The sequence below is a fragment of the Rhinolophus hipposideros genome, assembly GCF_964194185.1.
Source record: "Rhinolophus hipposideros genome assembly, chromosome: 12".
Classification (NCBI taxonomy): Eukaryota; Metazoa; Chordata; class Mammalia; order Chiroptera; family Rhinolophidae; genus Rhinolophus; species Rhinolophus hipposideros.
In genome coordinates, this window is record NC_138058.1 from 14,894,151 (window position 1) to 14,919,552 (window position 25,402).

General features: G+C 54.2%; 5 protein-coding genes across 20 annotated transcripts in view; 2 read left to right on the forward strand and 3 right to left on the reverse strand.

The window, feature by feature from the left end:
• USP39 (ubiquitin specific peptidase 39) overlaps positions 1–2,568 on the reverse strand; it is a 28,979-nt gene extending 26,411 nt beyond the window's left edge. The window contains exon 1 of one of the 4 annotated variants that reach the window (XM_081068100.1): positions 1,174–1,825. Coding sequence is in view for 2 of the 4 variants with exons in the window: in XM_081068098.1 (XP_080924224.1) it covers positions 111–378 (268 nt within the window). In the remaining 2 variants the exon portion in view is untranslated. Of the gene's footprint in view, positions 1–110; positions 1,826–2,377 lie in introns of those variants that run through there. The other 3 variants (XM_081068098.1, XM_081068104.1, XM_081068099.1) reach the window with 3 other exon arrangements.
• LOC308505597 (UPF0561 protein C2orf68 homolog) lies at positions 1,011–7,991 on the forward strand. Of its 6 annotated transcripts, XR_013994598.1 has the most exons (6): positions 1,011–1,144; positions 1,478–1,639; positions 1,853–2,195; positions 2,275–2,317; positions 3,212–3,363; positions 3,724–7,362. XR_013994598.1 is itself a non-coding variant. In XM_081068112.1 (4 exons), the coding sequence occupies exons 1-4, from the start codon at positions 2,089–2,091 to the stop codon at positions 3,844–3,846; spliced, it is 558 nt and encodes a 185-aa protein (XP_080924238.1). In that variant the 5' UTR covers positions 1,957–2,088; the 3' UTR covers positions 3,847–7,991. The 6 variants fall into 6 exon arrangements, 5 of the variants coding, with proteins under 5 accessions (XP_080924238.1, XP_080924237.1, XP_080924240.1 ...); XM_081068112.1 differs by lacking the exons at positions 1,011–1,144; positions 1,478–1,639 and having other exon boundaries at positions 1,957–2,195; positions 2,275–2,450; positions 3,724–7,991; XM_081068114.1 differs by lacking the exons at positions 1,011–1,144; positions 1,478–1,639 and having other exon boundaries at positions 1,962–2,195; positions 2,275–2,393; positions 3,724–7,991.
• Positions 7,992–9,358: 1,367 nt separating this feature from the next.
• On the forward strand, positions 9,359–13,639 carry TMEM150A (transmembrane protein 150A). Of its 6 annotated transcripts, none has more exons than XM_081068109.1 (9): positions 9,425–9,493; positions 10,009–10,046; positions 10,155–10,190; positions 10,651–10,698; positions 11,033–11,119; positions 11,721–11,788; positions 12,090–12,217; positions 12,450–12,627; positions 12,878–13,639. In XM_081068109.1, exons 4-9 carry the CDS (start codon positions 10,658–10,660, stop codon positions 13,117–13,119), a joined length of 744 nt encoding a protein of 247 aa, XP_080924235.1. In that variant the 5' UTR covers positions 9,425–9,493; positions 10,009–10,046; positions 10,155–10,190; positions 10,651–10,657; the 3' UTR covers positions 13,120–13,639. The 6 variants fall into 6 exon arrangements, with proteins under 6 accessions (XP_080924231.1, XP_080924234.1, XP_080924233.1 ...); XM_081068106.1 differs by having other exon boundaries at positions 9,447–9,493; positions 10,651–10,837; XM_081068105.1 differs by having other exon boundaries at positions 9,359–9,493; positions 10,009–10,190; positions 10,651–10,837.
• A 633-nt stretch (positions 13,640–14,272) lies between these two features.
• On the reverse strand, positions 14,273–16,826 carry RNF181 (ring finger protein 181). Of its 3 annotated transcripts, XM_081068116.1 has the most exons (6): positions 16,705–16,826; positions 15,956–16,449; positions 15,187–15,317; positions 14,896–15,005; positions 14,647–14,721; positions 14,273–14,408 (listed from the first exon to the last, which is right to left on the reverse strand). In XM_081068116.1, exons 2-6 carry the CDS (start codon positions 16,039–16,041, stop codon positions 14,349–14,351), a joined length of 462 nt encoding a protein of 153 aa, XP_080924242.1. In that variant the 5' UTR covers positions 16,042–16,449; positions 16,705–16,826; the 3' UTR covers positions 14,273–14,348. The 3 variants fall into 3 exon arrangements, with proteins under 3 accessions (XP_080924242.1, XP_080924244.1, XP_080924243.1); XM_081068118.1 differs by lacking the exons at positions 15,956–16,449; positions 16,705–16,826 and adding an exon at positions 15,789–15,928; XM_081068117.1 differs by lacking the exons at positions 14,647–14,721; positions 16,705–16,826 and having other exon boundaries at positions 15,956–16,080.
• A 165-nt stretch (positions 16,827–16,991) lies between these two features.
• Positions 16,992–24,954, reverse strand: VAMP5 (vesicle associated membrane protein 5). Its single transcript, XM_081068119.1, has 3 exons — positions 24,917–24,954; positions 19,068–19,205; positions 16,992–18,598 (listed from the first exon to the last, which is right to left on the reverse strand). Exons 1-3 carry the CDS (start codon positions 24,917–24,919, stop codon positions 18,389–18,391), a joined length of 351 nt encoding a protein of 116 aa, XP_080924245.1. The 5' UTR covers positions 24,920–24,954; the 3' UTR covers positions 16,992–18,388.
• Positions 24,955–25,402: the final 448 nt, after the last annotated feature.

Consider the following 25,402-nt stretch of genomic DNA (forward strand, 5'->3'; position numbering starts at 1 on the left):
GGGTCGGGTCCCGCACACCGGCCCCCGTGGGCTTTCCAGACCCGCCCGCGAGGCTGGAAGGAGAGAAGGGAAGGCGTGGAGCGGCCCGCGCCCAGCCCGGCCCCGCGCACCTCGCACCTCCCGCTCCGGCTCCGAGTCGTCGTCCGCCTCGCGCTCCCGCTTCACCCGCGCGGCCGGGACGACGGGCGCCGGGGCCTCGCGCGCGCTCGGCGGGTCGACCTCCCGCTTCACGCGCACCGGACTGCCCCGGGAGCTCGGCGCCTCGGGCTCCCGCTCCCGATCTCGCTCCCGCTTGGCGCGACTCGAGTTGACCCGGGACTCGGACTCGCGCTTCACGCGGCTGGAACCACGAGACTCCCTCTTGGACCGGCCAGACATCGCCACGACCCGGCCGAGGCGCCCAGCGCAGGAGCCAGGCACGCTCGAGGGCGCCGCAAGCAGCCAATGGAGAGCGCCGCTGTTACGGAACCCGAGGTTCTCTACGAGTCGCCGAAGGGGACAAATTCCACCGGAGGAAACTGGGAAGTACCGCTACTGCTTCTCTGGTGGCCTCTTTGCGGCTGCGTGCGCACCTGAGCACCATCTGCGGGCCTACTGCCACCTTACCCGAAATTTCCAGCTTAAAGAGGCAGGAACTTTTTATTGGCTGCATAATATCTGGATAAAGGAAGCTGTCGTTGAAGATACCCCAGGAATTTTCAATATATTGGGTGCCCCGAAACCAGAATGGGACGGGGGGATCATCTCCACGGTCTCCGGGCTTCGGGGACCGACGCCCCTTGCACAGGAGAACTAGGCGACACCCCCAAATCATCTCCTTCCTGCAACAACCCGGAGTCTATATAATTCCACACTTAGAGGGTCATTCCTATTAGCACAGGCAAATGGAAACGTGGAACAAAGGGGACTGACGGTGACGCGAATAAAGCTAAGGCTTCAGGGCTGTGACTTTCGCGACCCCCTTCAGGACCCGAGACGGCTTTGTCAAGTGCTCCCGAGGTGTTCGGACGTACGACAAACCGCACTTTGAAGTGTGCGTTTGCTCCGCGCGGCCGGGGCGATGCATGCCCGCTCTGAACCGTCGCCACGAGCAGGACGATGAGCCTCCCCGCCGGCCCCGGACGCGTCTGCTTTGTCCCTACAGGTGGGTTTGCGGTTCCTAGACTCACGCACACGGAAGCACACGGTGTCCTTTTTGGCGCTGCAGCCCCTTTGCCTGGGCGCCTGTATTTTGAGATTCATCCACGTCGTATCACCGCGCGTTCCTTTAGATGGCTCCGCGGTATAACATTGTGTGGGCGCACGTTTGTCCCCGTTCTGATGACAAAGTCCTAATGTTTGTCCCCGTTCTAATGACAAAGTCCTAATGTTTGTCCCCGTTCTAATGACAAAGTCCTAAGGTTTGTCCCCGTTCTAATGACAACTAATGTTTGTCCCCGTTCTAATGACAACTCCCAATTTTGTCGATTCTTTCAAGGAGGACTGGAAGGGGGCGCGCGCTCAGACCCCTGAAACGCCCCGAGCCCCCGCGGGGCAGGCAGGCGGCTGGCCGGGGGCGCCGCGCCGGGCGGCCGGCAGGACGGCTGCAGAGCCCCGGCGCTGGGCCCTGCAGAGGACTCGCCCCGCAAGCTTGCTTGAGGTAGGTGCTCTCCGAGTCCCCATTTACAGGTGAGGAAACGGGGGCACCGCGGGGTCCGGTGGTCGGCCGAAGCCGTGCAGCTACTGAACTTTCACAACACCCTGCCCGCGGAGAAAGGGCCGGAAGGCTCCACACCGAACGCCGAGTGGTGTCATGGGTGCGGAATTGCTTGACGTTCTCAGCTGTAAACCTAAAACCTCGTTTCTCCTCCAGGTCACAAAGAAAAGTCCCGCCCAGGGCGTGGAAGTCGCGCACGCCCCGCCCCCGCCGTCCGCGCCTGGAACTCAGCGCGCGGCGCCGCTCGGCCCCGCGGCCCTTTCCCGACGGAAGGTCGGGCTGCGCGGCCGGAAGGCGAGCGGGCGGCGGTGCCGACCTCTCCCGGCGGGAGGGCGACTATCGGAGCCGTTGCGGCCGTGGCGGCGGCGGCGGCTCCGCGCCCAGGGCTCCCGATGGCGGCGACGCCGGATCCCGGGCCGGGGCTGTGCTGCAAGCCTGGCGGGCGGCTGGACATGAGCCACGGCTTCGTGCACCACATCCGACGGAACCAGCTGGCCCGGTACCGCCCCGCCCCCGCCGCCCCCCGCCCCCGGCCCGGCGCGGCCGGCCGGCCCTGATTCCCGCTCGGCTCTCCGCAGGGATGACTACGACAAGCAGGTGAAGCAGGCAGCCAAGCAGAAGGTGAGGAGGCGACACACGCCCGCCCCGACGAGGCCCCGCAAGCCCGACCTCCCGGTGTACCTGCCGCGACGCCGAGGTGAGGCCGCCCGTCCAGCCTGCCTCCCGCGCGCGCTGCCCGCTGCCCGCCGCCTCGGTGCGCGCCCTTCCTCCAACGGGGGAAACGAAACACTTCTCATTCTCCAGGGTTCATTCAGTGCGTCCCGTTCCTTCCCGGGACCTGCACCGCGCCGCTCCCGTCTCCGCTCGGTGACGGCCTTTCCTGGAGACCGGGAAAGGAAGGGCCGGGCCCCCAGTGAAACGTCACTGTCGCGGGACACGCCTGGGAATCGGCGAGACAAAGCCAGTAACAGGCCTGTCTCCCCAGCGCCCCTGGACATAGCGATCGCGGTAGTTCATACACGCGGCTGGACTTCTTGAGCTTGACTCCAAGTGCTCTTAAGGTTCCTGTGCGTTGTCACGCGTGTTCACAGGACTGCGTGGGTTAGGAACTGTTCTCGTGTCGGTTTCGCAGTCGGGAAAGTAGGCACAGAGACGTTAAGTAACTTCCCCCGAATCTCAGAGGTCGTAAATGGCAGAGCCTGGATTTGAACCCACACAGCGCTCTGTTCGCCTTACAGCGACCTACCCGTCCTATTCATTAGACAGATGTGCACAGATGTGCACTGTGTGCGACAGGACTGTGCTGGCCCCGCAGCAGGGATGCAGGGGTAAAACTGAGTGGGGGCACGTTGCACACGCACACGCACACACATACACGCGCACGCACACACACATACACACGCACACGCGTGCACACACACGCACAGGGTTCATAAAAAGATGGGGGCTTTTATCTGCGGTCAGGAACTCCAGCAGCCATCCTCTCTTCCTTCTCACTCTGCTTCATCCTTCCAGATGGCTCTACCCACCCAAGCAACCCCGACTGTGAAGAGTCCGGTGACGGCAGCAGTAGTGGCGGCTCGGAGCCAGAGCCTTCCGGCCACCAGCTCTTCTGCTTAGAATATGAGGCAGACAGCGGAGAAGTCACATCGGTTATCGTGTATCAGGTACGCCTGGTGGAAACAAGGACAGCCTGAAGGTCCTGGGACACGGTAGAAATCACTCCCAGACCCTGAGCCACTGTTTTCGTCAGGGCCAGTGGGAAGTGTTTGCTCCACGTGGAAGCATAGACTGCTGGGCAGGTTTTTGAGCACAACTCCCTGCACACGGTGGTTCTCAGCGGGCATCAGGGAGGGCTCGTGGCCCTCAGGTGAGAATCACTATTACAGGGGATACCTGGGCAAGGACAGGCACTGGCAAGACGTTGTAAGTCAGACAGAATTCTTTGGGAGTGTTGTCTAGGGACAGGGCAGCTTGTCTTTCCAGAGAGGCCAGGCCCTGAGCTTCCTGACTCTTCCTCCACATAGGACGATGACCCAGGAAGGGTGAGTGAGGAGGTGTCAGCACACACGCCTCTGGATCCATCCATGCGAGAGGCCCTCGAGCTGCGCATCCAGGAGGAGATTGCAAAGCGCCAGAGCCGACACTGAGCAGGCTGGAAGCACTGCCAGCAGGCGAGACTCACTGCCCAGGAGCTCGCCCCTAGGTGGGGTGCCAGGACCAGTCTGGGCTGATCTTGAGACACACACACACTCATAGCCCACAGCTGCTACACCCACAGGAAAAGAGTGTTGCAGGACTGTGCCCGGCCACATCCCTTGTAGCCACTCTTTCTTGGGTATTGGCCCATTTGACCAGCCTAGTACTTTGGAATTTTTGAGAATTTTATTTGGCTAGCTTGGTGTTCTCCAAGCAGAAACTCCAGGGAGAGCTGAGGTTTATGAAGCCTGTGCCAACATGCTTTCTCACCAACATGCTTTCTCACTGAGTTCGTGTGCCCCGCGACACCTGGCTACTGCTGCTCCACCCAGCTCTTTGAGCCATGTTTGTTATTTTATGGTTCTTTGTTACTGTGCTTCTGCTCACTTCCATACGTGTTTTTCTCCATGTTTTTTTTTCAGCTGTTTCTTGTTCTCTTCTTTGCTTCATCCTTTTGCATCAGAGTTCATCAGTTCCCATCCACCCCCCACCTCCCAATGTGACTGCACCTCCCGCTGCTCAGGACTTTGGAGGTGTGGGGTTTGGGGGGGAAACCTACCTTTTTGACAAACTCTCCCAGTAATTCTGATACCAATAAAGTGGGAGGTCTTCATTTTGGGGTCTGACTTGCAAGCGTGTCTCCCTCCCCTTCTGCGGGTTTTGCAAGTTTCTGTCAGCCCCACTGATTTGCACTGTCTAGATAAGGAGACCTACATAGGAAGATGACGAACTAAACTGCAAGGATTTCTTGCAGCAAAACCTCCCTTGGTTAGGACAATAGAATTCCAGCTTTCAACCTTATCCCTAAAGGGAAATTATCAAAACAAGCTTGAAACAGCCTCTCCAAATGTGATTTCACAGTTGAACATACATACAAAGAGAAATTCAACATTAGCAATAATTGCCTGTTTGGAACCCTAGTTGTAAACAAACAAAAAAGACCCAAACAACACACCAGAGGGAGGAAAATGAACCTCTCATCTTCTCTTCCTCTGCTCCACGTTTTCTCCTTTCCTACCTCCCGAGAGTATATAAACTCCCAAGAGACCCTTAAAATAAAGATCCCAGGAATATCACTGCTTTCATCTAAGTGGACATTTTTCCTAACGGAGGGTTAGGCTAAGGTCTGAGAAATCCACAAGACATCCTGTGCACTGCAGTTCCAAGCCACTTCAATTTTCCAACACGTCACATCAGCCTAATTTCAGTGACTTGAAATTCGGGGTTTACGTGAGCCGGTGAGCACTGAGACTTCTTGAAACAAAAAAACGTCCCCTGCCTCAGGGGTTTTTCCACAACAGGGTCTCAAGATCAGACTGGCTGGTCCATCTCCGCAGCTTTTCTTAAAGGACACCTGAGGGCACTCTTAAACTATGTAATTAAATTGCAGCAAGTCACAGCTTGAAGTGACAGAAGAATGCTGGGAAGGTGAGCCAAGCCAGGGACCAGAGTGCCCCAGACCCACAGAGCTGGCCCAAGGTTAAATGCCTCAAACTTACCAGTCCTGGGCTCACTTCTACTTTTACATGAGAAAGTCTGCCCTGTTTATTCAGGTGGGCTCGAAGTGCCTTTCGACTTACAATGTTAACTACCTTCCAGAGCCTCCTGGGTTAAGGAGGCTGTGCCATCATCCTGATCTCCCTGCAGCTCAGAGGACCAGTCCTTTTAGTCTTCCAGCTCTTCATCTGATCTTCTGACTTGGACATAAGATTTCACTGGAGCTTTTAGGCTTGCCAGTCTTGAAATACTTTTGGGGTCCATCTTCCCACAGCTGGATGGCCTGCTTCCTGGATTTATTACAGAAGTTAGAAACAAGACCAGAAGAGGAAGTTGGGGGCATAGCACCTGAAATTTTCACCTCCATTCCTGGTTTGTGAGAAGGGAAACGTGTACCTATTGTCTTTATGTGTTTGTCATGTAATCCTCACACGCTCAGGTAAGAAATTGATGGGAACTCCTTGCGTGTAATCTTTTTCTTGAGGCACTTTGCTTATCAAGTGCATATAAAATATTGTCCACCCAAGAAAACATTCTAATTCTTAGCTAATTTATGCAGTATGACTATAAAGCACTAAGCCTGGGACTTAAATGAGAGGTTGTCTTTCAGAGCAGGCCTATTGGTGAGGCTGCCATTGTTCCAGGCATGCCTGAAATACCGCTCTGGTGATGGTCCTCGACCAGTTGACAGCCTTATAGCTCAGGCTCATTGCTTATTGCCATGCCTCGTCTCTTCCAAAATGGTACTATCCAGTTTATTCACCAGACTTACCTCCAGACATCTTTCAGCTGTTTTAAAAAAAATTGGTGCTTTGTCATCAAGAAACATGTTCAGAGCATTTCCCACAAGCTCTAGAGAATGTCCCAAAGAGGACTGTCCCATGCTGTGTGGTACAGTGGCAACAGTGTTGGACTAGGCTGGAGCTTTCCATCAGGCTGCTTCAGATTCAGCACTCACTTGACTAGATACATTTTTGGCTATCTAAAAAATAAAGTAAAATATTGTCTGGTAAGCTGATAGGCACATCTCATGCCCATCCAAAATGAAGTATTTTTCACTTACTGAGGGTAAGCCTTGGATTTTAAGGTTGTGTGTTTCCTAGGCCACAGTGGCTAATGTTACAAGTAGAAGGAAGCTGGGGTTTGCGGGGACTTTGGGCTGTGCAAGAACAAACACGAAAGCTTGACTTCGAGCCTGCTGGCAAGCGTGGAATCTTTGACGAATGTAAAGCAAGAAAAGAATGTAAAGCTTTTTGGATTGAGTGAGAGTAGGAGCTGGTGGAGCCTAGCCAGCCAGTAGTAAAGACCAGCATGGGTTATACCAAATGCTTTTCCCTATGGATGAGCCTCTGAGAGACAGTCCGTCTCCACAGTCTACCCTGAGGGGTACTGCCAACTAGCGATTAGCCTGTGGAGCTGGAAGAAGCCTTTTGGTGTAGTGAATGTCCAACCTGCTGTACATTTCGCTCCACCTGTTGGATGGTCTGGTAGTGGTTCCCCCAGCTGGTTCACAAATGTAAATGAGGCCTTTACATATAGAAGGAGGAATAAGGACAGATGATTTTCCTACTTCTGAGCTGCATTTTGGGAGAATCACCATGGAATGTTGACAATTATTTGAAATATTTTAAGCTCCCTCCTTGAATTCCTGCCCTGTCCCTAAGGAATTAGATGGCTAAGAAGCCATAAGCATCCACCCCAAACCTCCCCAATGATTGGAGTGATGCTAGAAGTGAAAACCTGAGTGAATGGCTCCTCTACCTTCTCAGAGCCACCAGAATGACAGACTGGTTGCAGTGGTTGTGTTGTGTTAAATGTATACAAAGCCATACTCTTTTGTTTTCTCGTTTCAATGTTTTTGCTGTGTGGATGAATAAAGTGGAGTATGCAAATTATTTGAAAATCTTGGAAGGAAGTTACTTTTCAAAGACAGTATTCTTTTTAATCAATAAACTTACTATTTTTACAGCACTGTTTTTGCCAAGAGTTGTGAAATCACTTGTGTACGTAAGGGAAGATTAAATGCCTGCCCCGAGTCACTCGGCACCACAGAATCAGCACTTGAAATCTCATCTCTTGCTTTGCCTAACTATTTTAAGAACTGTCCTGGTGGGAGCATAACATCTAGACTCACGTAGCTTTAGAGCTGAAAGGGACTTTAAAGACATCTGATCCTACTTGTCTGATAACGCAACTCTTCCCTACCAGCTACCCAGGAAGAGCTCTTCTGTCACAGGGAGCTTTATCTTGGGGTAATTCTGTTTTAGGGACTACTCAGATTTGTCATATTAAGCCAAAATCTGCCTCCTTGTCACAGCTCTGGAGTACCTATCTACCCACTTTATGTTAGAACAGCCAGTTTAGAACCTGAATAGTCCTCTCCGGCCTTCCCTGTGATAGAGGTTAGAAGGTCTCAAACCCAGATCAACAGGATATAGTAAGAGTTAAGAATCATAAAGCTCAAATATATGGTGATGGAAGGAGAACCGACTCTAGGTGGTGAACACACAATGGGATTTATAGATGATGTAATACAGAATTGTACACCTGAAAGCTATGTAATTTTACTAACAATTGTCACACCAATAAACTTTAATTTTAAAAAAAATCATAAAGCTACTGAGGTAAATGCTAGGGTCCATGGTACCATTAGGCAGATGAGGAAAGGGGGCCTGCTCCAATGGGCAGGGAGAGGGTGCCTCTGAATTAGAAACAGGCACCCATTTGTCCTGGGTCACAGAGCATGACCAGCAGAAGGTAGACTGAATTTTACACCCCACTGGTCCATTCAGCCAGCCTTACACAGTGACTGCTCTGCACAGCCATAATTCTTGGCCCTGCTTTAACTACTTGTCCTGATACGATTTGGCAAAGGGGTCTTCAACAGGTTTTCTCTTTCCGTTTTTACCTGCCACTGGGTCCAAAAAGGTTTCTTCTTCGTCAAGCCCTTGTCCAGCTTACCTGTGCCATGTCCTCCCCAGTACAGGGCCGTTTTACCTTTGCCTGCCTCAGCAATGCTGTGGAACTTCAGATTCCCGCCTGTTGGCCGCCTGGGCCAACGCTCCCTTCAGGTAATAGTCTGTTGGCCCCAGTGTTGTCTTGCAAGGGCTCCCAACAGATGCTGGGCTGCCTTTTAGAGTGCCGGGCACCCTTCTGGTGGGTGCAAGGAAATATTCGCCCTTTTAATCAGGAAAGAACCAGGAGGGCTCTCTTGGCCTGTAAGTTTTGGTGAAATTGGTGGGTAATTTATTTCCATACTATCCTGTTTCCTTTTCCCGAATTGCTCTGGGTCTCTCACCTTCTGTTGCCTACCAACACCTGACTGTGTGTGTCTACTTAGAATGATATCCACTGGTCTCTGAGGCCATTTTCAAGTAAGCGTTAAGCAGTCAGGACACGTTTTGGACACTGACTATGGACAGTACTCGGTGTACTTACACCCTTGAAAATGTATCCAGTGAAAGCATCCTCCAAAGCTTGCTGAGTCGATGAAGCATAGGCCAAGTACAGGGAGCTTAAGTTGAAGGAACTGGCAGCCAAGACTTTGCGGACCCGCCTCGCCTTGGACAGAGGCAGACACAGGGCGCCACGTTGAGCAGGGTGACCTGAAAAGTGTCACTGTCGGCCTGTCGGGGCTGCAGAAAGTGCCCAGCGGCGGAGGGAGGCTTCCTCCAGCCACGTGCACGATGCCGACCACAGGTGGAACTGGAAGGTGGTGCGAGCCCCCGATCTTCCCATCTCCCAAAGCTTCCACCGCAGGAACAGGGACAACAGGACTATCCTTTCGGAATCTCGGAGTTAGAGGCGCCGCTCGAGTTTCACGCCACGGCCCTCGCTCCCAGGTCCCCGAAGCTGGGGAGTCACCCTCATTGCACCGGGACGCGGCGCGGGACCTCGGGAGTTGTAGTCCGGAGCCCGGCGCGGGCGCCGGGGTCGGGACGGTGCGGACTCCAGGTCCCGGCGGGCGGCGCGGCGCGGCCTGGGGCGCAGGGCGGGGCCGCCGGCCCTTTAAACCTGCAGGGCCACTCGGAGGGCCGCAGCCGGGGACGGCGCCAAGCGGGGGCCGAGCAGTGCGCAGCGGCGGCAGGGCACTCCGGGGAGGTGCGTACTGGGCCCCTCCCTTTCCCGGGACCCCCAGGGATCACCGAAGGAAGGTCCTGTTCCGGACCCGGGGGCTCCTCGGCCGCGGGCTCCTGGCGCCCACGCGGGCGGGGGCCGGGCTGGGCTTCCAGCATGAGCCCACCCTTCCCCTGGCGCCGTGGTCGCGTGGTTTCCTGTGCGCGGCCGTTCCTCCACCGGGCCCCGACCTCTCCCGGCTTTCTTTGGCGTGGCCTCTCGACCGTCCTAACTGCACCGTGGTTCCCAGCCCAGCTCCCTCAGGCGAGGGAGGCTGACTCCCTGTCCAGATGTTATGGCCCCGCCTGAGTCCCTGAGCAGGCCCTCGGCATTTGGGTGGGACGCGGAGGCTCTGGGTGGATGCCAGAGAGTGGCCCACAAAGTGTGGGCGCTCCGAACCCGGGCGGGAGCTCGGAATCTGGTGGTGACCATCTACCGCCCCCGCCCCCAGCTTTGACCACTCACTGGACCCTGAACTTTGACCTGTCTCTCTCCACCAGGCCCGGGGCAGTTGATGGTTTTGACGAAGTATCTTAAGGTAGCTGGGCCCGCCCCCTCTTCCCCATCCACCTCTTGCCATCCCCCCCACACCACCACCACCCTGGCTTCCCTCCCTCATGACCGCCTGGATCCTCCTTCCTGTCAGCTTGTCAGCATTCTCCATCACTGGCCTATGGACTGTGTGAGTAAAGAGGAAGAGGGTTAAGACAATTAGGGGACAGAATGGGCCCAGGCTGAGGAAGGACAGTGACCCACCCGGGACCCAGCAGGCGCTTGATAGCACACACAAAGCCCCTCATCCTGTTGCAGGCCCCAGGGTGAAACCCAGCTCATTCTGGCGGTCTCCAAAGCCTGGCCTGGTGCCTGGGCACACAGCCCCTTGGGACAAGGTTGCACCACTGCTGTCCAACAGGGTGGCCCTGACAGACATACTTCTAGCCTGGGCAACTTCCAGAGGTCCTCTAGTTTGCAGCCATTGCTGTGGGTTCTGATCTGGTGTCAGGCCTCAGGGCCACTCCAACTTGATTCCCTAGCAAAAACAAGGAGGCTGAATGGGGCCGGAATCAAGGGAGAGAAGAGTCAGTGGGGGAAGGCTGGGCTGAGAGGGTCATGGGGTCAGGATGACAGTTCTGCTCCCACAGGTACGCCATGGCCGTGATGAACCGCCACGTGTGCCCCGTGGAGAACTGGTATGGCGCACTCTGCAGACATCTTCACTCTAAAGCTCCCTTCATCTCTGTTCCCTCTTGGGCCGGGGCTGCTGCGAGCCAGACGGAGACCCTGGGCCTCACTGCTCTCCTCTGACATTGGCGCGCCTGCCCCTCCCAGGCATGGCTTCGTGCCCACTTACCTGCTTCCCACTTCCCTTCGCCCCTTTGGCTTCTGTCTCAGGCGGGCCCTGGGAAGTGGGCTCTTCTCCTGAAAAGGGAGGTTTGGGAGGGTGGTATCTGAGAGGCCTGAGGTGCAGGCCAAGGGGTTAAGGGAACCCCTTTCCCCCAGGCTACTCTCTGTTCTGCCTGCCAGGTCCTACAACGAGTCCTGCTCTCCTGACCCCGCTGAGCAAGGGGGCCCCAAGACCTGCTGCACCCTGGATGATGTCCCCCTCATCAGGTAAGGCCTAGAAACTAGGCAGGGCAGAGATACCTGCCTAAGGCCCTGATAGACTCCCAGCCAAGCCCCTCAAAGGTCTGTCCCAAAGCGTCTCACAGGAATAATCATATTAAGAGCGCTTAATAACAGTACTACTTGCCAGTTCCTATGTGCCAGGCACTGTGGTGAGTGCTTTACATGCATTGAGGCAGTTACTGTTTTCACCATTTTATAGGCAAGGAAACTGAAACTGAGTTATGTCATCCATTCAGGTCACACAGCTAGTAAGTGGAGACACCTGGATTTAAGCTCGAGCCCTCTGATTGCCCAACCCAAGTTCTGGCTCAAGGAAAGCCAAACCAGCTAGAGGCCCTAACAGTCTCAGGGAGTTCAAGGAATCTTGGGGCCTGCCAAGCAATTCTGGACACTCCCTAACCTGTCACACACGAGCTCTGCTTTTTTGGGGAGGAAGGGGGCGTCATCCTGGCTCCAGTTTGTGAGAGACACTGGCCCTTCTCTGGCTTAAATGAGGCACAAATAAAGCAAGAGAGCAAGTGGGCCAGAATGGGGGCCCTCAGGTGCACCTCCCCCTCTCACTCTGCTCCTGCCCTCCTCCCCTCAGCAAGTGCGGCACATATCCCCCGGAGAGTTGCCTCTTCAGCCTCATTGGCAACGTGGGTGCTTTCATGGGTGAGTTGTGCCCTTAGCCCCTCTACCCAGCCCAGTCCAGCCCACTCCTCACCCCAAAAGGGCCCAGGAAGCTCTTGCTTAGCACAGCCCACCCACCCAAGGGCTAAAGCAAGAGGGGCAACAGGCTGATTCCCACACAGCTACCCTGCTGGCTGGAGCCTGAGAAAACCCAGTTTATCGCCCACCCATCTATTCCCTTCTGGCCCTCAGTGTCTGGGCGATGGGAGCTAACAGGCTCCCAGGCTAGACCAGGCCAGAGGAAGGCACCAGTGCTGGCCCCACCCATGCTTTCCTCCCCCAGTGGCTCTGATCTGCCTCCTGCTCTACGGGCAGTTCCTGGAGCAGAGTCGTCATTCCTGGATTAACACCACAACACTCATCACAGGCTGCACCAACGCTGCAGGCCTTGTGGTGGTCGGCAACTTCCAGGTACACCTGCCTACCCATCTCTTGAACTGCCCCTATCAGGGCCTGGCTGTCTGCAGGGACCCTCGGTCTCCTAAGGATTGACCTAACCTGCAGAGGAAACCCCTCAAGGGTGGGGGTGGAGGAAGGAGGGCCTAGACAGAAAACAGGATGGAGAAGGGAGACAGAGAGGAGGTATGAAGATGGGGACGAACAAGTGGGACCGCTTGTCTGATGAGCCCCTCTCTGGGCCCAGGTGGATCATGCGAAGTCTCTGCACTACATCGGAGCTGGTGTGGCCTTCCCCGCCGGGCTGCTATTTGTGTGCCTGCACTGTGTCCTCTCCTACCATGGGGCCACCGCCCCCCAGGACCTGGCTATGGCCTACCTGCGGATTGTGCTGGCAACCATCGCCTTTGTCACCCTGATCCTCAGTATCCTTCGAGGATTGGGCAGCCAGGAACTCTTCCTCTAGCCCAGCCTTTCTCTCACCCTTGAAGGGGGGAGGAGCTGGGGAGGATGGCACACCTTCCAGGTACCACTGCCTAGTGTGGTCCTCTGCTCCCTCTCCTGGGAGGTGAGGCCTGGTCCTTTGCCCTACCCTAGTTACACATCTGGGAAGGCAGAAGGGGTATCGCCAGGCTCCCACACATCCTACTGAACATTTCCTTAGCCCCATTCCAGGTGGTGTCTTCTTCATCCACGAGAGTTCTCAGCTACAGCACGGGGCAGCCCTGTGCGAGTGGGTGTTTGTCATTGACATCCTTGTTTTCTATGGCACCTTCTGCTATGAGTTTGGGGCTGTCTCCTCAGAGACACTGGTGGCTGCACTGCAGCCTGCCCCTGGCCGGGCCTGCAAGTCTTCGGGGAACAGTAGCACCTCTACTCACCTCAACTGTGCCCCTGAGAGTGTCGCCATGATCTGAAGGTCTGGGGAGGGTGGCTGGCCCTGCTTCTGCTGCTCCCTACCCCATGTCTTCTTTGCATTTATTTTGTACCAAAAACAATTTTGAGAAAGTATTCTGTTGGGACACAGGCTTCCTCACTGCTGGAGGAATGGCCATCCCACACCCACCTGTGCCATAGAGGAGCAGGCCCTGGCAGCTGCCTGAGCTGCACATGACCCGCTCCCCACTCTGCAGTGTTATGTTTAAAGGTCACATATCCTCAGTCACCCAGCCAGCCCTTCAGGTGCCTTCTATTCCCCAGTGCCAAGGCCAGACCGCTGGGGTTTCCTGCTGCAGGAATTGGGGGCTGGGAACAGCAAGAGGGATAGAAGTTGGGGAGGGGAGGGTGAGCACTCCTTACTGTGTGGGAAGGTCCACTGAACTGCACTGGGATTCTTCACTCTGCCCCTTACTTTCTTTAGGGCAAATAACACAGCAGAACTATGTGGGTACTTTAGTACTTTTTTATATATATATCTATTAAAAGAATTCTAATTTGCATGTTTGTAGTCTATTTTGGAGAGACAGAGAGGGCCTGATTCAGGCCAGCTTTCCCTAAGCAAAGGATGGGAAGCCCCTGCCCCTAGGGAGAGTCCTGAGTGCCCACTGCTCTTTGAGAGCAGAGCTGTGAGGAACGGGAACATACCCCGCAAGGGCTTGAAGCCCTTTCAAGCCTTTAAGCAGTCTAAAGAACTGAAGGAGCTGATCGTTTCACTCTTCCTTCCCCTACTCAGTTTGGTTTGAAGTTTGATTCCTTAGTATAACGGGATATGGGGAAGGGGTGGTGTAGAAAGCAGCTTTAAAATGTTAGAAGCCAAAAAAGCCCCTGGGATTCCAAGGTTGACTAAAAATTATAGAGGGAGAGGGATGCAGACTAGTTTTTCCTTACCATCTTTAAGTAGCTAGACGGTGACACATTTTGCTTTCCGACCATGAACACAAAGGCCCAAGCCTGGCTAGTTTAGTGGCCAAGTTCTTGACCTGGGGTCCACTGCCTTCGGGCCAGCAGGCTTGGCAGGGAGGAATATGCAGCCTGGCACCTTCTGCAGTCCAGGTCCACCTCCAATAGCAGTAGGGACCTAGTGGAGTGTGTAGAGCCCCTGCCCAGGCCTGTGAGCAATGTAGCCGCAGCGTGGGTAAAGAAAACTTTAATGAGGATTCGAGGTGCAAAAGGAAGATTTGGAGGACGGGCATGAGCCCCAGCCGCCTCATGTGTACATGGCTCCGTGCAGGTTCTCAAGTCGGTGCTTCTGCTGCTGCTTGCGAGCCTGAAGGAAAGAGGCAAGGGCCATACCTGAAGGCCTGTAGGTGATGGGATGGGGCAGCTACCATAGAGCTGGCTCTCCCTGTTTTCAGGTCCCTGGCTTCGGTGTTGCCAAGGTTCTTGCCCCCACCACAGTCACTGAGAAGGCAGCCAGAGACCGAAGGCCTACCCCAGCCTGCTGAGGTGGGAGATGCCCTAAGGGAACTCCATTACCACCCGGTCCACTTACCACCAGCCCCTACCTTCTCTCGTCTGTGTTCCTCATAAGTGTCATCATCAGTGGGCAGCTCATGGCGGCACAGGGGGCAGGAATTAGTCTGGGAAAAGCAGGGCAGTATTCCAGCCCCAGCCTGGTCTTCATAAACTAATATCCGTCCCCTGCTTCCAGTGTTCACCCCAACCCTTCTCCCTTCTCTGATCCCCCAACAGTTCATAAAAAGAAGGGTCTTATGAACTGGGCAGGGTGATGGCTGAGAGAAAGGAAGCAGTACCTTGCTTAGCCAGGGCAGAATGCAGTTGGAATGGAACAGGTGATGGCAAGGCATCTCAATAGCAGTCTCCTCCTCCTCAAATTCCAAAAGACACACGGGGCACTTGAGCTCTTTAGGAGGGAGTGTTTATCAGAAGAGCTGCTACAGGCCCCACTTCCCAGCTTCCACTCCTAAAGGACACTCTTGCCCCAACCTGGCCTGGAAAACTGAAAGGCCAGTCCACACTCTAGCTTGGGAAGCGGTGGGCCTGGCAGACCTGCCCCAAAGAGCAGAAAAAACTAGTGTTCTCACCAGCCTGAGAGGCCCTGATGACCGTCCTGGGGAGGCTCTCAACCGCAGTCTTGGCAGCAGGTGGAGGCAGCTGGTGATCCCAGTCTACTACCAACCCCAAGTCTTCAAAGTCCATCCTATTGAAAAGTGATCTGGGAATAAAGATGCAAGGTCAGAACCCAAGAAAACCGTACTTTCTCTTTGCTTCCACAATTCACTCAACATTAACAGGTAAATACCCTGCCCAGCTAGTAGTAATATTAATAATAGTTAAGACCCCCTCAGTAGTGATCACTAGATAAAAAGCAAAGTGAGAATTGTTTTACAGCTACTATCTGACAACCCCAAGCACACAGGCTGTTTATTTCCATTTTACATAAGCATCAGGTTCAGAGAAGTTACTCAGGCCACTCAGGAGTGAGCTGGTAAAGCCAGATTCCAAGTGGCAGTGTCGGCATGCTTGGTGTTCCTAAAGAATGTACCTACTCCCACCTACACTGCCCCTACGCGGACCCCACGACCTGCCTTCTCCTGTACCATGGAGAGCCCGCTGCCCGACCACCCTTGACTCCCCATAGTCCAGCTCCAGTCTTTCCCAGAATCCCCTTGCCCGGGCGACTCACGGACGATCCAAATCATCGAGCTCCCCTCGAATCTAGCCTCGGGACTAACTCTCCAGGTCATTCATCCGTTCTCCCCAGCACCTGCTGCCTCAGATAACCCGCCTTCCCAGCCAGCCCCAGTCCAGAAACCTGCTTCCCGGCCCCACCTCCCAGCCCCGCGAACCCACCTGGCGAGCTCCAGCAGCATGTTCGTTCGGACCTCCTGCTCTTGGGCCAATGGCTCGCAGTCATGTTCATCAAAATAGGACGCCATAGAAGCCAGGCAGTCTGACACTGCAGACTGCCGGACCCGTTGGACTGCGGCCTCGCGGCGCTCGCCAATAAACCAGCGAGTTGAGGGAAGATAACCAATCAGGGTACGGGAAGGCGGGCACAGTGGCTCGTTAGACGCACAGAAAGCGGAAGTATTGCTTCCGTCACCTCTTTTTGGCTCGAATAAATCATGTGACTAAAGGCTTCAGCCAATGGCAGGGGCGGGAGCTGATCAGGAAGCTTTCGGAGTCCGAGCCTAGGCTGGGGACGTAGGAATGACGTACGGGTTGCGCCCGTAGCGCCCTGCGGGCTGTGGGAGCCCTCGGTCCGCCGTGCGGCGCAGAGGGCCTCGGTAGTGCAGATCCTGCAGGCCTGTCGGAGAGGGAGGCGCTGGCCCGGGCCCACGTGTCTTCCAGCCAAGGGGGAGAGCCGGGAGTCAGGGTACTTCCCGCTCCGGTGCCACTTCCCGCTCCGGTGCCACTTCGCGCCGCGCCCCACCCCCAGCCCTAGTTAGTTCAGGAGTTGGCCTTCGATTTCTCCCTGACCCCCACAAAACGAACAAACACTTCCTGTTCATGTTTTCTGAGTTAGGCGCAAAAGTAAAGGGTGGGGCAAACCTCCCTAACCCAGAGAGAAGATCCTGCTGGAGAAACCGGGGCCTTACCTGCTCATGGGACTTTCTGCGTGACCTTCAACCCATTGCTCAACTTCTCCTCTCGCTCCCGCAGGACTAGCGGCTTGCATTATATACTAAGTAGTTTGCATCCCTGGCTACCCACGAATCTCCTGGAGGGAGGACAGGAGGAGTTGCAGCTTTAAGGGGATAAAGAAGCGTGATATTTAACTCGCAAACATTCTGATTTAACTGATCTGGGCCTGGGTGTGGTGTTTTTGGAAGTCCTACACGTGATTCTAACATGAGGCAGTGTTGAACACAGCACTAAGTGATTTGGGTGATGGCTACCATTTATTTGGCTTCTAGAACCTTTACATTGACGGGTATTCTATACACAGTATAAATAATCCTCACGGTTATTCTGGGAGCGAAGTGGTGCTACCCCGTTTTACACCTGTAAAACCCAAGTCTGGGGAGTGGCTTGCCCAAATTCCCGTGGTCTCTACGTGGAGGCCTCAAGGCCAAGTGCTCTCCTCCATCTTTCCCAGGAAAGGCGGTCATGAGCCCAGTAGAAGTAACAAGCTCTGTGAGGGATAAAGATCCACACAACTCTCCAGTTTCTTCTAGTTTCTCTGTAAGCAGCCCTTTGTACCTAATAAGGAACTGCTTCTGTTACACACTTGACCCTAAATTCCTTCTCCTACCCACACTTCAGTGTGAGACGGACTTCCCAAACCCAGGCCCAGGCTGCCCGCTTCTCCAGTCTCGGTAGGGCCTTCTTTCCTTCTTGCATGGACTTGACCCAATGATCTTTCCTGTGACTCTGAAGGCACTGCCTACGTGGTCCTGTGCAGCCCTAGAGCGTTTAAAAAGCCCAAATTCTTTGCTCCACGCCAAACTCCAGGCCGTCCTTCGTGACTGCATTTCAGCACCATAGAAGCCCTTCCCGTTTTCACTGCCCCCGTCTCATCTGTGATCTGATGTAAAGCTTGAGGAAGAACATGGGCAGAGAAATTGAGATGTTCAGAGTGGGAACAGTCTATCCGAAGGTGAAAGCTCATGATATCAATCTCTAAAGTGCTGTCCTCTTTGTCATCCCTTTGGTGTCCCCTTGGTCCTCTGAGCATCCTCAAGACATCAAAAAACTAATAGATTTCATTATTAGGGAAACAGGCTCAGAGAACATCGCCGAAGGGTCTGGTTTGGGGCCTGTTGTGTCTTTACACCTGCTTTCCAGAAGGATCTGTCTCTGTAGGGCTGGATCAAGTAGGAAAGGGAGAGGAACAGACCACTTCCCAAGGGTGGCAGCCTTCATGTAAATAAATAGCCCCAGGGCTGGAGGCACAGCAGGATGGCCGCCTGGAGACCTTCCCTCTTTCTCTCTCACTCTTCTCTCTCCCTTCTCCTCTCTCTCTCTCTCTCTCTCTCTCTCTCTCTCTCTCTCTCTCTCTCTCTCACACACACACACACACACACACACACACACACACACCAGCTTTTAACCAAACAGCAGCTTTTAATCAAACAGCAGCTTTTACTGAGCTCCAGGTGGGGCTGGCCTGGCATGGCCAGTGCAGCAGACTGCCCTCAAGGGCCAGTCTGTGGAGTGATAGGAGGTGCAAAGGTGCACACATTGGGGCTGCCCGTCAGTGCTCACTGGGGTGGCTCAGATGGGAGCAAACACCAGGGTTCTCTGGAGACCAGAACGGCCTCTCTTCCAGGCCCAGCTGGGTCAGTCCCCAGGCCCTGAGGCAGCACCTGTGTTCTGGGCCTGCGGAACACTGCTGCCCGCACTGCTCTGTGGGAGAAACAGGACCAGCAGCACAATCAGGAGGATGAGCACGCCCCCGCCCACCACCAGCCCCAAGTAGATCCTGCAGCGGACGTTCTCCCAGCGCTTCTTCTGGGCCAAGGTCTTGGTTGTCTTGCTGAAGGCTGAGCTCTGTGGATGCCCCCAGACACAGAATGGGAGTTAGTGATTCTCCCGAAGCCCCACAGCCAGCTCCTCCCAACCCTGCCCCAGCAAGGGTGGTCTCTTCCTGAATCCTTTTCATCCTGCCTGTTCCCCTTCCCACAGCCTGCCCTGGGACCCTCCCAGACTGACTCCTAGTCTCAGACACTGGGAGAGCCCTTGACCTGCAGGCTCATTCCCAGTTGATCATGCCAGTCCTCAATCTTTAGGGAGGTTCTGGGCATGACACCGAAGCCCAGCTTCAAACCCAGGACTTTTCACTTCATGAAGCCTAGTCATTGCATATCTAGGCTAGGGGTGCCTCAAGGAACGCGCACTGCCCCTCACAGGAGACTCAGGTGCCACCAAGGGCCTGGAGGCCCTGGACACAGCCTGAGAGCTCCCCGTGAGGGCTCCCCCACCCTCTGCCGCCCCCTCCCTGCTTCCCCAGGCCTCACACCATGTCCAGGAGTTGATCTGAACGCTGCTCCAGCTCTGCCAGTTTCCCATCGCGCTCCAGGACCTTGTCAAAGTTGTTGAGCATGATTTCCGTCACCTCATCCGCCTGCCGCTGGCACCGTTCCAACTCTTTCCCTGCCTGGGCACCAAGCCCAAGGTCAGGGCTGAGTGAGACTCACACCTGGCCTTCATCTGGTCCTGAGACCTAGAAGTCTCCTTGCCCCCACTGTGTGCGTACAGTGTATGAGTAGGGAAAACATCTTTCATGGAAGGATATGTGTGTGGAGTGAAGGGCCACCCTCCTGGGTGTGTATGGCTCACCTTTTGTCTCACAGGCCCCTCCTCTTGCCCATCAAGGCAGGTCCCAGTTCGGCCTTGGCTTCCAGCATCTCAGCTTCCTCTAAGGTGCCCCAGTATGGGAACTTCCCAGGATCCCAACCCCCCACAAAGCAGACACTTTGCTCACCTGCTCTAGGATGGCCTCTAACCAATGCGCACCTGCCCTACAGCTTCCCATAGCGAAGAATAGGAAAGCAACTACTTGCCTAAAGATCAGACAGTGAGGCGATCCACCCCACAGTTAGAAAGGTAATTCTGGACCACCACACATCACAGTCTCTGCCTAACCCACAGATACACACACAGAGACAAACGAGAAGATCAGATCTCCCTCCTTGGGCCTCTGACCGGTCAGGCCAGTTCTGCCTCCTGGCCTGACCTGCTTGGCATCAATGCTCGAAGTTGATTCCCTGTCTGCCTGGAACCTCAGACTTCCTGACCTCCAACCTCCAGCCTTTCAGCTAACTAGGATCTTCACTGGGGTCCAGCTCACCCAGATGAAACCAAGTCTCAGATCTCCTCGCCTAGCAAGTGCAGCCTCACTGAGCAATGGAACCCAGCTTGTTTCAGAGGACTGGGAAGGGAGGTGCAGGGTCTAGGCTGGGGGATGTTGAGGAAAGGGGAGAGGAAAGAAACATGGGTCTCAAGCCAGAAAGAAATTAGGCTTTGGATGCATGCAACTGAGAGAGACCCGGGCAAGGTCCTAGGGAGAGCTGGAGGTCCAGGAGCAGGTCCAGCGACGAGTCAGGGGGTGAAAACAAGAAGTTTAACAAACCATAGCAACTTCCTCCTCCCAGCCTAGTTCTCCACAGCCCGTCCCTCTTCTCTCCTCCCTACAGAGCATTGGCCAAGCTCTCTTTCCTACCAGACCACATTGCCCATTGTCTACCACAGATACTTTGGCACATGACTAAATTCCACTTAAAACCGCAGAAAGAGAAAGGATGTGGTGGTTACAGAGGGCCACCTCCCACTCAGGCAAGAATGTACATTCAGAATCCTTGCAGCTGTCTTGCACCCAACCTCGAAGCATTCCCAGTACATGAGTCCTATCTCCCCAACGGGGCCACAAGCTCCCAGAGGGAGGGCAGGGCCCAGTGCCTTTCCTTTATCTGCCACCATCCCAGGGGTCAGGTCGGCACAGTGCTGACCATTGCAAGGACTCAGTGAGTGGGTCAGTGGCATTATAGCCTGTCCAAAAGCAACTCTTATTCTCAAGAGCTGTTATCCTAGTGTGTTTATCTAGCCCAGCAGGAGTTTCAAGGGGCAGCATCTGAAAAAGCAGGTCAATATTTGCCTATGAGCTAGAAAAGCAACCTGCTTGGAGAGGGGGCAGGCAAACCACTGTAGAGGGGTGCTTGCAGGCAGAGGAAGCAGTAACTGGGGAACAAAGAGGAATAACTAAGAGAGCTGGGAAGGTGCACTCATCTCTACCTGTTCCTCAGTCAACCATTACCACTGCTATCGTAATGACTAGATTATTCAACAAGGCTCCATCATTTGGAGCCTCTCACATTCAAACAATCCGAGATATCCCCACATTCAAATAGTCCAAGGCAAAATCCTGGGAATGGTCAAAGATTTGAAAATGAGAATCACTGCTAGCGATTGGTGGGAGGTTAGGTACTATTTTTTGTACTCTGAATGCTACAGCTGTTATCATATTCTCCAACATGGGGAAAGATTTTCCAGGAGAGGTGGCTGTGCCTTCCACCGTAATCTGCAGCCTCCTTCCCCCACTGGAAGCCACCCTGTCTGGAGCCAAGGTGGGCCCAGGCCTAAAAGAACACATTTGCTCCAAGAAACACAGGGACCTCAGGCTCAAGTCTCTGGCCCTCTTTGGTCCCATCCAACCAGAGGAAAAATGACACAGTCTGCACAGGTGTCTGTACTGGCACAGAGAGAAATAAAGACCTATGGGATGTGGAAGAAGGGCAAGGCCACACAGCCTGCTGCCACGTTGAACTCAGCCTAGTGCCTGGCACACAGTGGGTGTGTGGAAAGTGTTTTCTAAATGAATTGTACCTGTTCTTAAGATGACTATAGGGTGGGGAAAGAGACATATATGATCCAGTTAGAGAGAGTAAAGAGTTACACTGGGAGATTCAGTGTTCGCAGAGAAGTGATTCCTGAGAACCACCATAGACAGGGTGGGGTGAGCCCTTGAAGGATGGGGTGGAGCTGGGGCATTCCAGACATAGAGAGACAAAGACACACTTTGAACAGTGATGACCAGGCAGAGGGTCAGGATGGAGGGGCAGGGTGGGCTGGAGAAAGCCATAAAAGTCAAGAAGAGGAAGTTTACTTGGAGGGAGGCACAGGACAAGAGCTAGTACAGGTTTCTAAAATAAGCGCAACACCAGAGAGGTGCTGCAGGATAATTTCTCTGTTGGTGGTAGACTGGCATGGATGGAAGGCAGAGAGGCCAGCCAGAAGGGGTGTAGAAGTATCATCAGCAAGAGTGTGAGGCGATGTTCACCAGGCTGGGGGGAGCAGAGAGTGTAGAGAGGATGGGTGGGTGAGAGAGTCACTTCTGAGCCGTGCCAGGAGCCTGCAGGGCTTCAGGTTGCGAGGCAGGGGGAGAGGGCAGCAGCAGCATAGTTGGCAAACAGAGGGTGGTAGTTATACAGCACATGTTTCTGACAGACAGTCACCCTCTGTATACAACATCCCTCCTTTGAATGCTCAAAAGTCCCCTCAGGCTTTTCCAGGCCAAATCCCCTCCACTCTGAAAACAAAGCTCTCAAAAACCTCCCTGTCATACTTTTCTTGTCTCCCCTCTCTCTTGGTTATTGGTTAAGAAACCCTATTCCTGTGGTCAGATGGACCTGGGCAGCGATCAGGTGTATCAACTCCTTCCTAGGGCAGCCCTCACCTGAGCTTGGAGACTAGGAGCAGGGCTCTGCATTGCAGCCCTGGGTTCCTTCAAATCCTGCCTCCACTCACCAGCTGAGTGACTGAAGACTGAGAACATGACCTTTCTGACCCACCACTTTCTCATCTGTAAAGTGGTGACCATAATAATATCTACCATGTTAGATAAGACATACGACATATTATAAAGTGCTTAGCACAATACCTGACACATACTAAATGCTAAAAAAAAACAACCAAACAGCTATTATTATTGATCTAGCCCATTTCCCTAGGTTTTTGTGTTTGTTTGGGTTTTTTTTTTGTGGTGGCGGGGGGTAGGGGGAACAATGTGTTTCTCCAGGGCCCATCAGCTCCAAGTCATTGTCCTTCAATCTAGTTGTGGAGGGCACAACTCAGCTCCAAGTCCAGTTGCCGTTTTCAATCTTTAGTTGCAGGAAGCATAGCCCACCATCTTATGCGGGAATTGAACCAGCAACCTTGTTGTTGAAAGCTCGCGCTCTAACCAGCTGAGCCATCCGGCTGCCCCATTTTTGTTTTTTTAGCAATCAGTATCCCAAGAACTACATAACTTGTGATCAATAAAACCTCTTAGATATTCTTACAAAATACTCAGCCAAGCAAGGTCTTCCTTATGGCAAACTTGTGCCCTTAATTGTTTCTGACCTAAAGACAGAACTTGAGGTGGGCCTTTGAGAAACTGTATCTAGTTTATTTCTGTCGGGCACAGCAGGCTATTGACAGTAATAACAGCCGCCATTCAATGGACACATAGTCTGAGCTAAGCACTGTCTGCCAGCTGTCTGTTCACTTTATCTTATTGAATCCTCACATCAGTCCATTGAGGATAGTACTATTATCCCACTTTTAAAAGAAAGTGAGGCTCAGAGCGGTTAAATCACCCACGCAGGGTCACAGAGCCACTGGGTAGAAGACCTCAGAGTTGAACCAACATAGATTCCAAGAATCACATTCTTAACCCCGGTGCTAAACGGAACACAGGCTAAAAGGCAGTCAAATCATTTTTAGCTGGCTGGCTGAAAACTCACCAGACCTATTGGTGCTGCCAACTCAACTTGTGTGCATATGAAGGAGGCCAAAACCCAAATTCTTTGGACAGTACATGAGAGGACCACCTACAGATGAATGAATTCAAGTCATTTCCATCTTTCCTATCACTATTTCGTTCCTACTTTATCCCCAGTACCCGTCACCATGTCTGGCACAAAGGAAATGCCCAAGAAATATTTGTTGATTGAATGAATTAGAGAAGAGAAGGGAAAGGAAGAAGGATCCAGTAGAGAAGGGGGCTGGGAAGAAGGGAGAGAAAGAGCTGGGGGAAGAGAAAAGGGCAAAAGTAAAAGGATGGAGGGATGAAGCTAGGAGATGGGTGGGGGAGAGAAATATCAATACATCCTCCCCAGGCCCTGATCCACTATTTGCCTCAAAAGAACCTGTGAAAGTCTCAGAGTTTTCAACTACTCCTCAATAAAGTATCCTGGCCTCCGTCTTCATTTCAGGAATTTCTTCTTCTCCCGAAATGCTAGTTGCCAGCTGGAAGCCCACCCCTAGCCCAGCCTGATCTCCTGCCCTGCACACTGGGAAGTGGGCTCTGGGCTCTGTCCCATTCTCAGAGCCTCCCTCAGTTTCCTGGCACAGCCTTAGAGCTCAGCACTACCTTCCTGCCTAGCTTCCTCTTCCTGCCTGCAGTTCCCTGGAGATGAAGCCATCCAGGCATTGCAACCCCTAGACAGGCCCTTTCATCACACCTCTGCCAGCTTCTCCATGGCAGAATCTTAAAGCACCAAGCCTGCTTCCTTCCAGGCTCATCTTCGTGGTGGTGGTGGTGGGGGGAGCAACTGATACCACCTGTTCCTAACACCTTTGCCTGGAGTTGACAAGCAGAGGCAGAAGCCAGAGTCTGCAGCAGGAGTAGGGGTATGACTCAGCTCAGGAATGTGTCCCTAGATAGGGGTTAGGAGGGAGTCAGGACTATGCCACACTCTGATAACTTCAGTGGAAATTTTATAGTAAAAATCTTCCTTTTCCTTTCCCCTCCAAAACCCTGCCACGGGCTGGCTCAGCCTCCACCACCCCATCCGCTCAGGTTTCCTGCTCCCCAGCCAGGCTGGGCTCCTGACTGTCCCAGGAAGTGCGGAAGAGGTCATCATCACGTTACCTACAGCTTCTCAACAGCAGGGTCTGCGTGCCAGGCAGGTCTCTGCCATTGCATCTCCTTTAACCTCACACAGACCCAGAAAGGCGGTTATTGCTGACCCCACTTCACAGAAGCGGAAAAGGGGGCTCAGGGAGGTTAAGTGACTTGCCGAGGGTCACGGACTGGTAAGTGGCCACTGTGTAAGTCAGGATCTCAGCCTGACTCTGAGGCGGGTTCTGCTAACCACTTGATTCAACCAAGTGGAAGCGAGTCCTGTACGCTCGGCCGGGGCAGCCTGATGGGGCTCACGCCACAGCTGCGCGGGGAGTGAAGCAGGGTCTGGCCCAAGCCCCGCTCCTGGAGCTGTCACCTTGCGGGAGCACCGCCCCGGCCCTCGGACTTCAGATCCTGCCTTGCAGCCCGGTGCATGCCCTCTGCCCCGCTCCCGGCCACCCGCCCCGCCCCGCCTGGGTCCTCACCATCGCCGCTGCCGCCTGGCCAGCTCCGGCTCCTCTGCTCGCAGAGTGGCTCGGGTGCCAGAGGCCAGGAGGAAGCAGAGGGGCGGGGCAGGGCGGGACGGAGGGGGGGGCGCGCCTTCTCTTAGCTGCGACAGAAGCCAAGTTCAAATCGAAAGCGAATGTCCAACAGCGACCGACCGGGGTCCTTAGAGCGCCTCCTCTCTGGCCACCAGCGCCCAGCTTCTTACGACTCTCCAGCCTCGTGAATTGGGGCTACTACACCTAAGCAGCCTGGTACCAGGTCTGCAAGCTGGCGACACCTTGGGGCCCAATCTATGAAATGGGCACAGTGGAGTGGGCTCCGGAATGGGCTCAGAGAGGCCTCTCTGCGGCTGCTTCCAAGATCAGGTAGATTGGGCTTCCCTGGGGAGGTATGATTAATCATTCAACAAACGGCTGTGTGAGTGCCATTGGCTGTGTGCTAGGCACTTGGGACACCTTGAACAG

What these genes read in the sequence shown, in the direction of transcription:
- VAMP5 (XM_081068119.1), bottom strand. An exon ending in CAGATCAACTCCTGGACATG is followed by an intron (nt 18,599 to 19,067) that starts GTGTGAGGCCTG and finishes GGGCATCCACAG; the next exon opens with AGCTCAGCCTTCAGCAAGAC.
- TMEM150A (XM_081068105.1), top strand. Translation starts at nt 10,701, where the DNA reads ATGGCGCACTCTGCAGACATCTTCACTCTAAAGCTCCCTTCATCTCTG. An exon ending in GGCGCGCCTGCCCCTCCCAG is followed by an intron (nt 10,838 to 11,032) that starts GCATGGCTTCGT and finishes TCTGCCTGCCAG; the next exon opens with GTCCTACAACGAGTCCTGCT. An exon ending in CTTTGTCACCCTGATCCTCA is followed by an intron (nt 12,628 to 12,877) that starts GTATCCTTCGAG and finishes GCCCCATTCCAG; the next exon opens with GTGGTGTCTTCTTCATCCAC.
- RNF181 (XM_081068116.1), bottom strand. Translation starts at nt 16,041, where the DNA reads ATGGCGTCCTATTTTGATGAACATGACTGCGAGCCATTGGCCCAAGAG. An exon ending in ATGCTGCTGGAGCTCGCCAG is followed by an intron (nt 15,318 to 15,955) that starts GTGGGTTCGCGG and finishes CTTTATTCCCAG; the next exon opens with ATCACTTTTCAATAGGATGG. An exon ending in TTCTGCCCTGGCTAAGCAAG is followed by an intron (nt 14,722 to 14,895) that starts GTACTGCTTCCT and finishes TGCTTTTCCCAG; the next exon opens with ACTAATTCCTGCCCCCTGTG.
- LOC308505597 (XM_081068111.1), top strand. Translation starts at nt 2,089, where the DNA reads ATGGCGGCGACGCCGGATCCCGGGCCGGGGCTGTGCTGCAAGCCTGGC. An exon ending in CGACGGAACCAGCTGGCCCG is followed by an intron (nt 2,196 to 2,274) that starts GTACCGCCCCGC and finishes GGCTCTCCGCAG; the next exon opens with GGATGACTACGACAAGCAGG.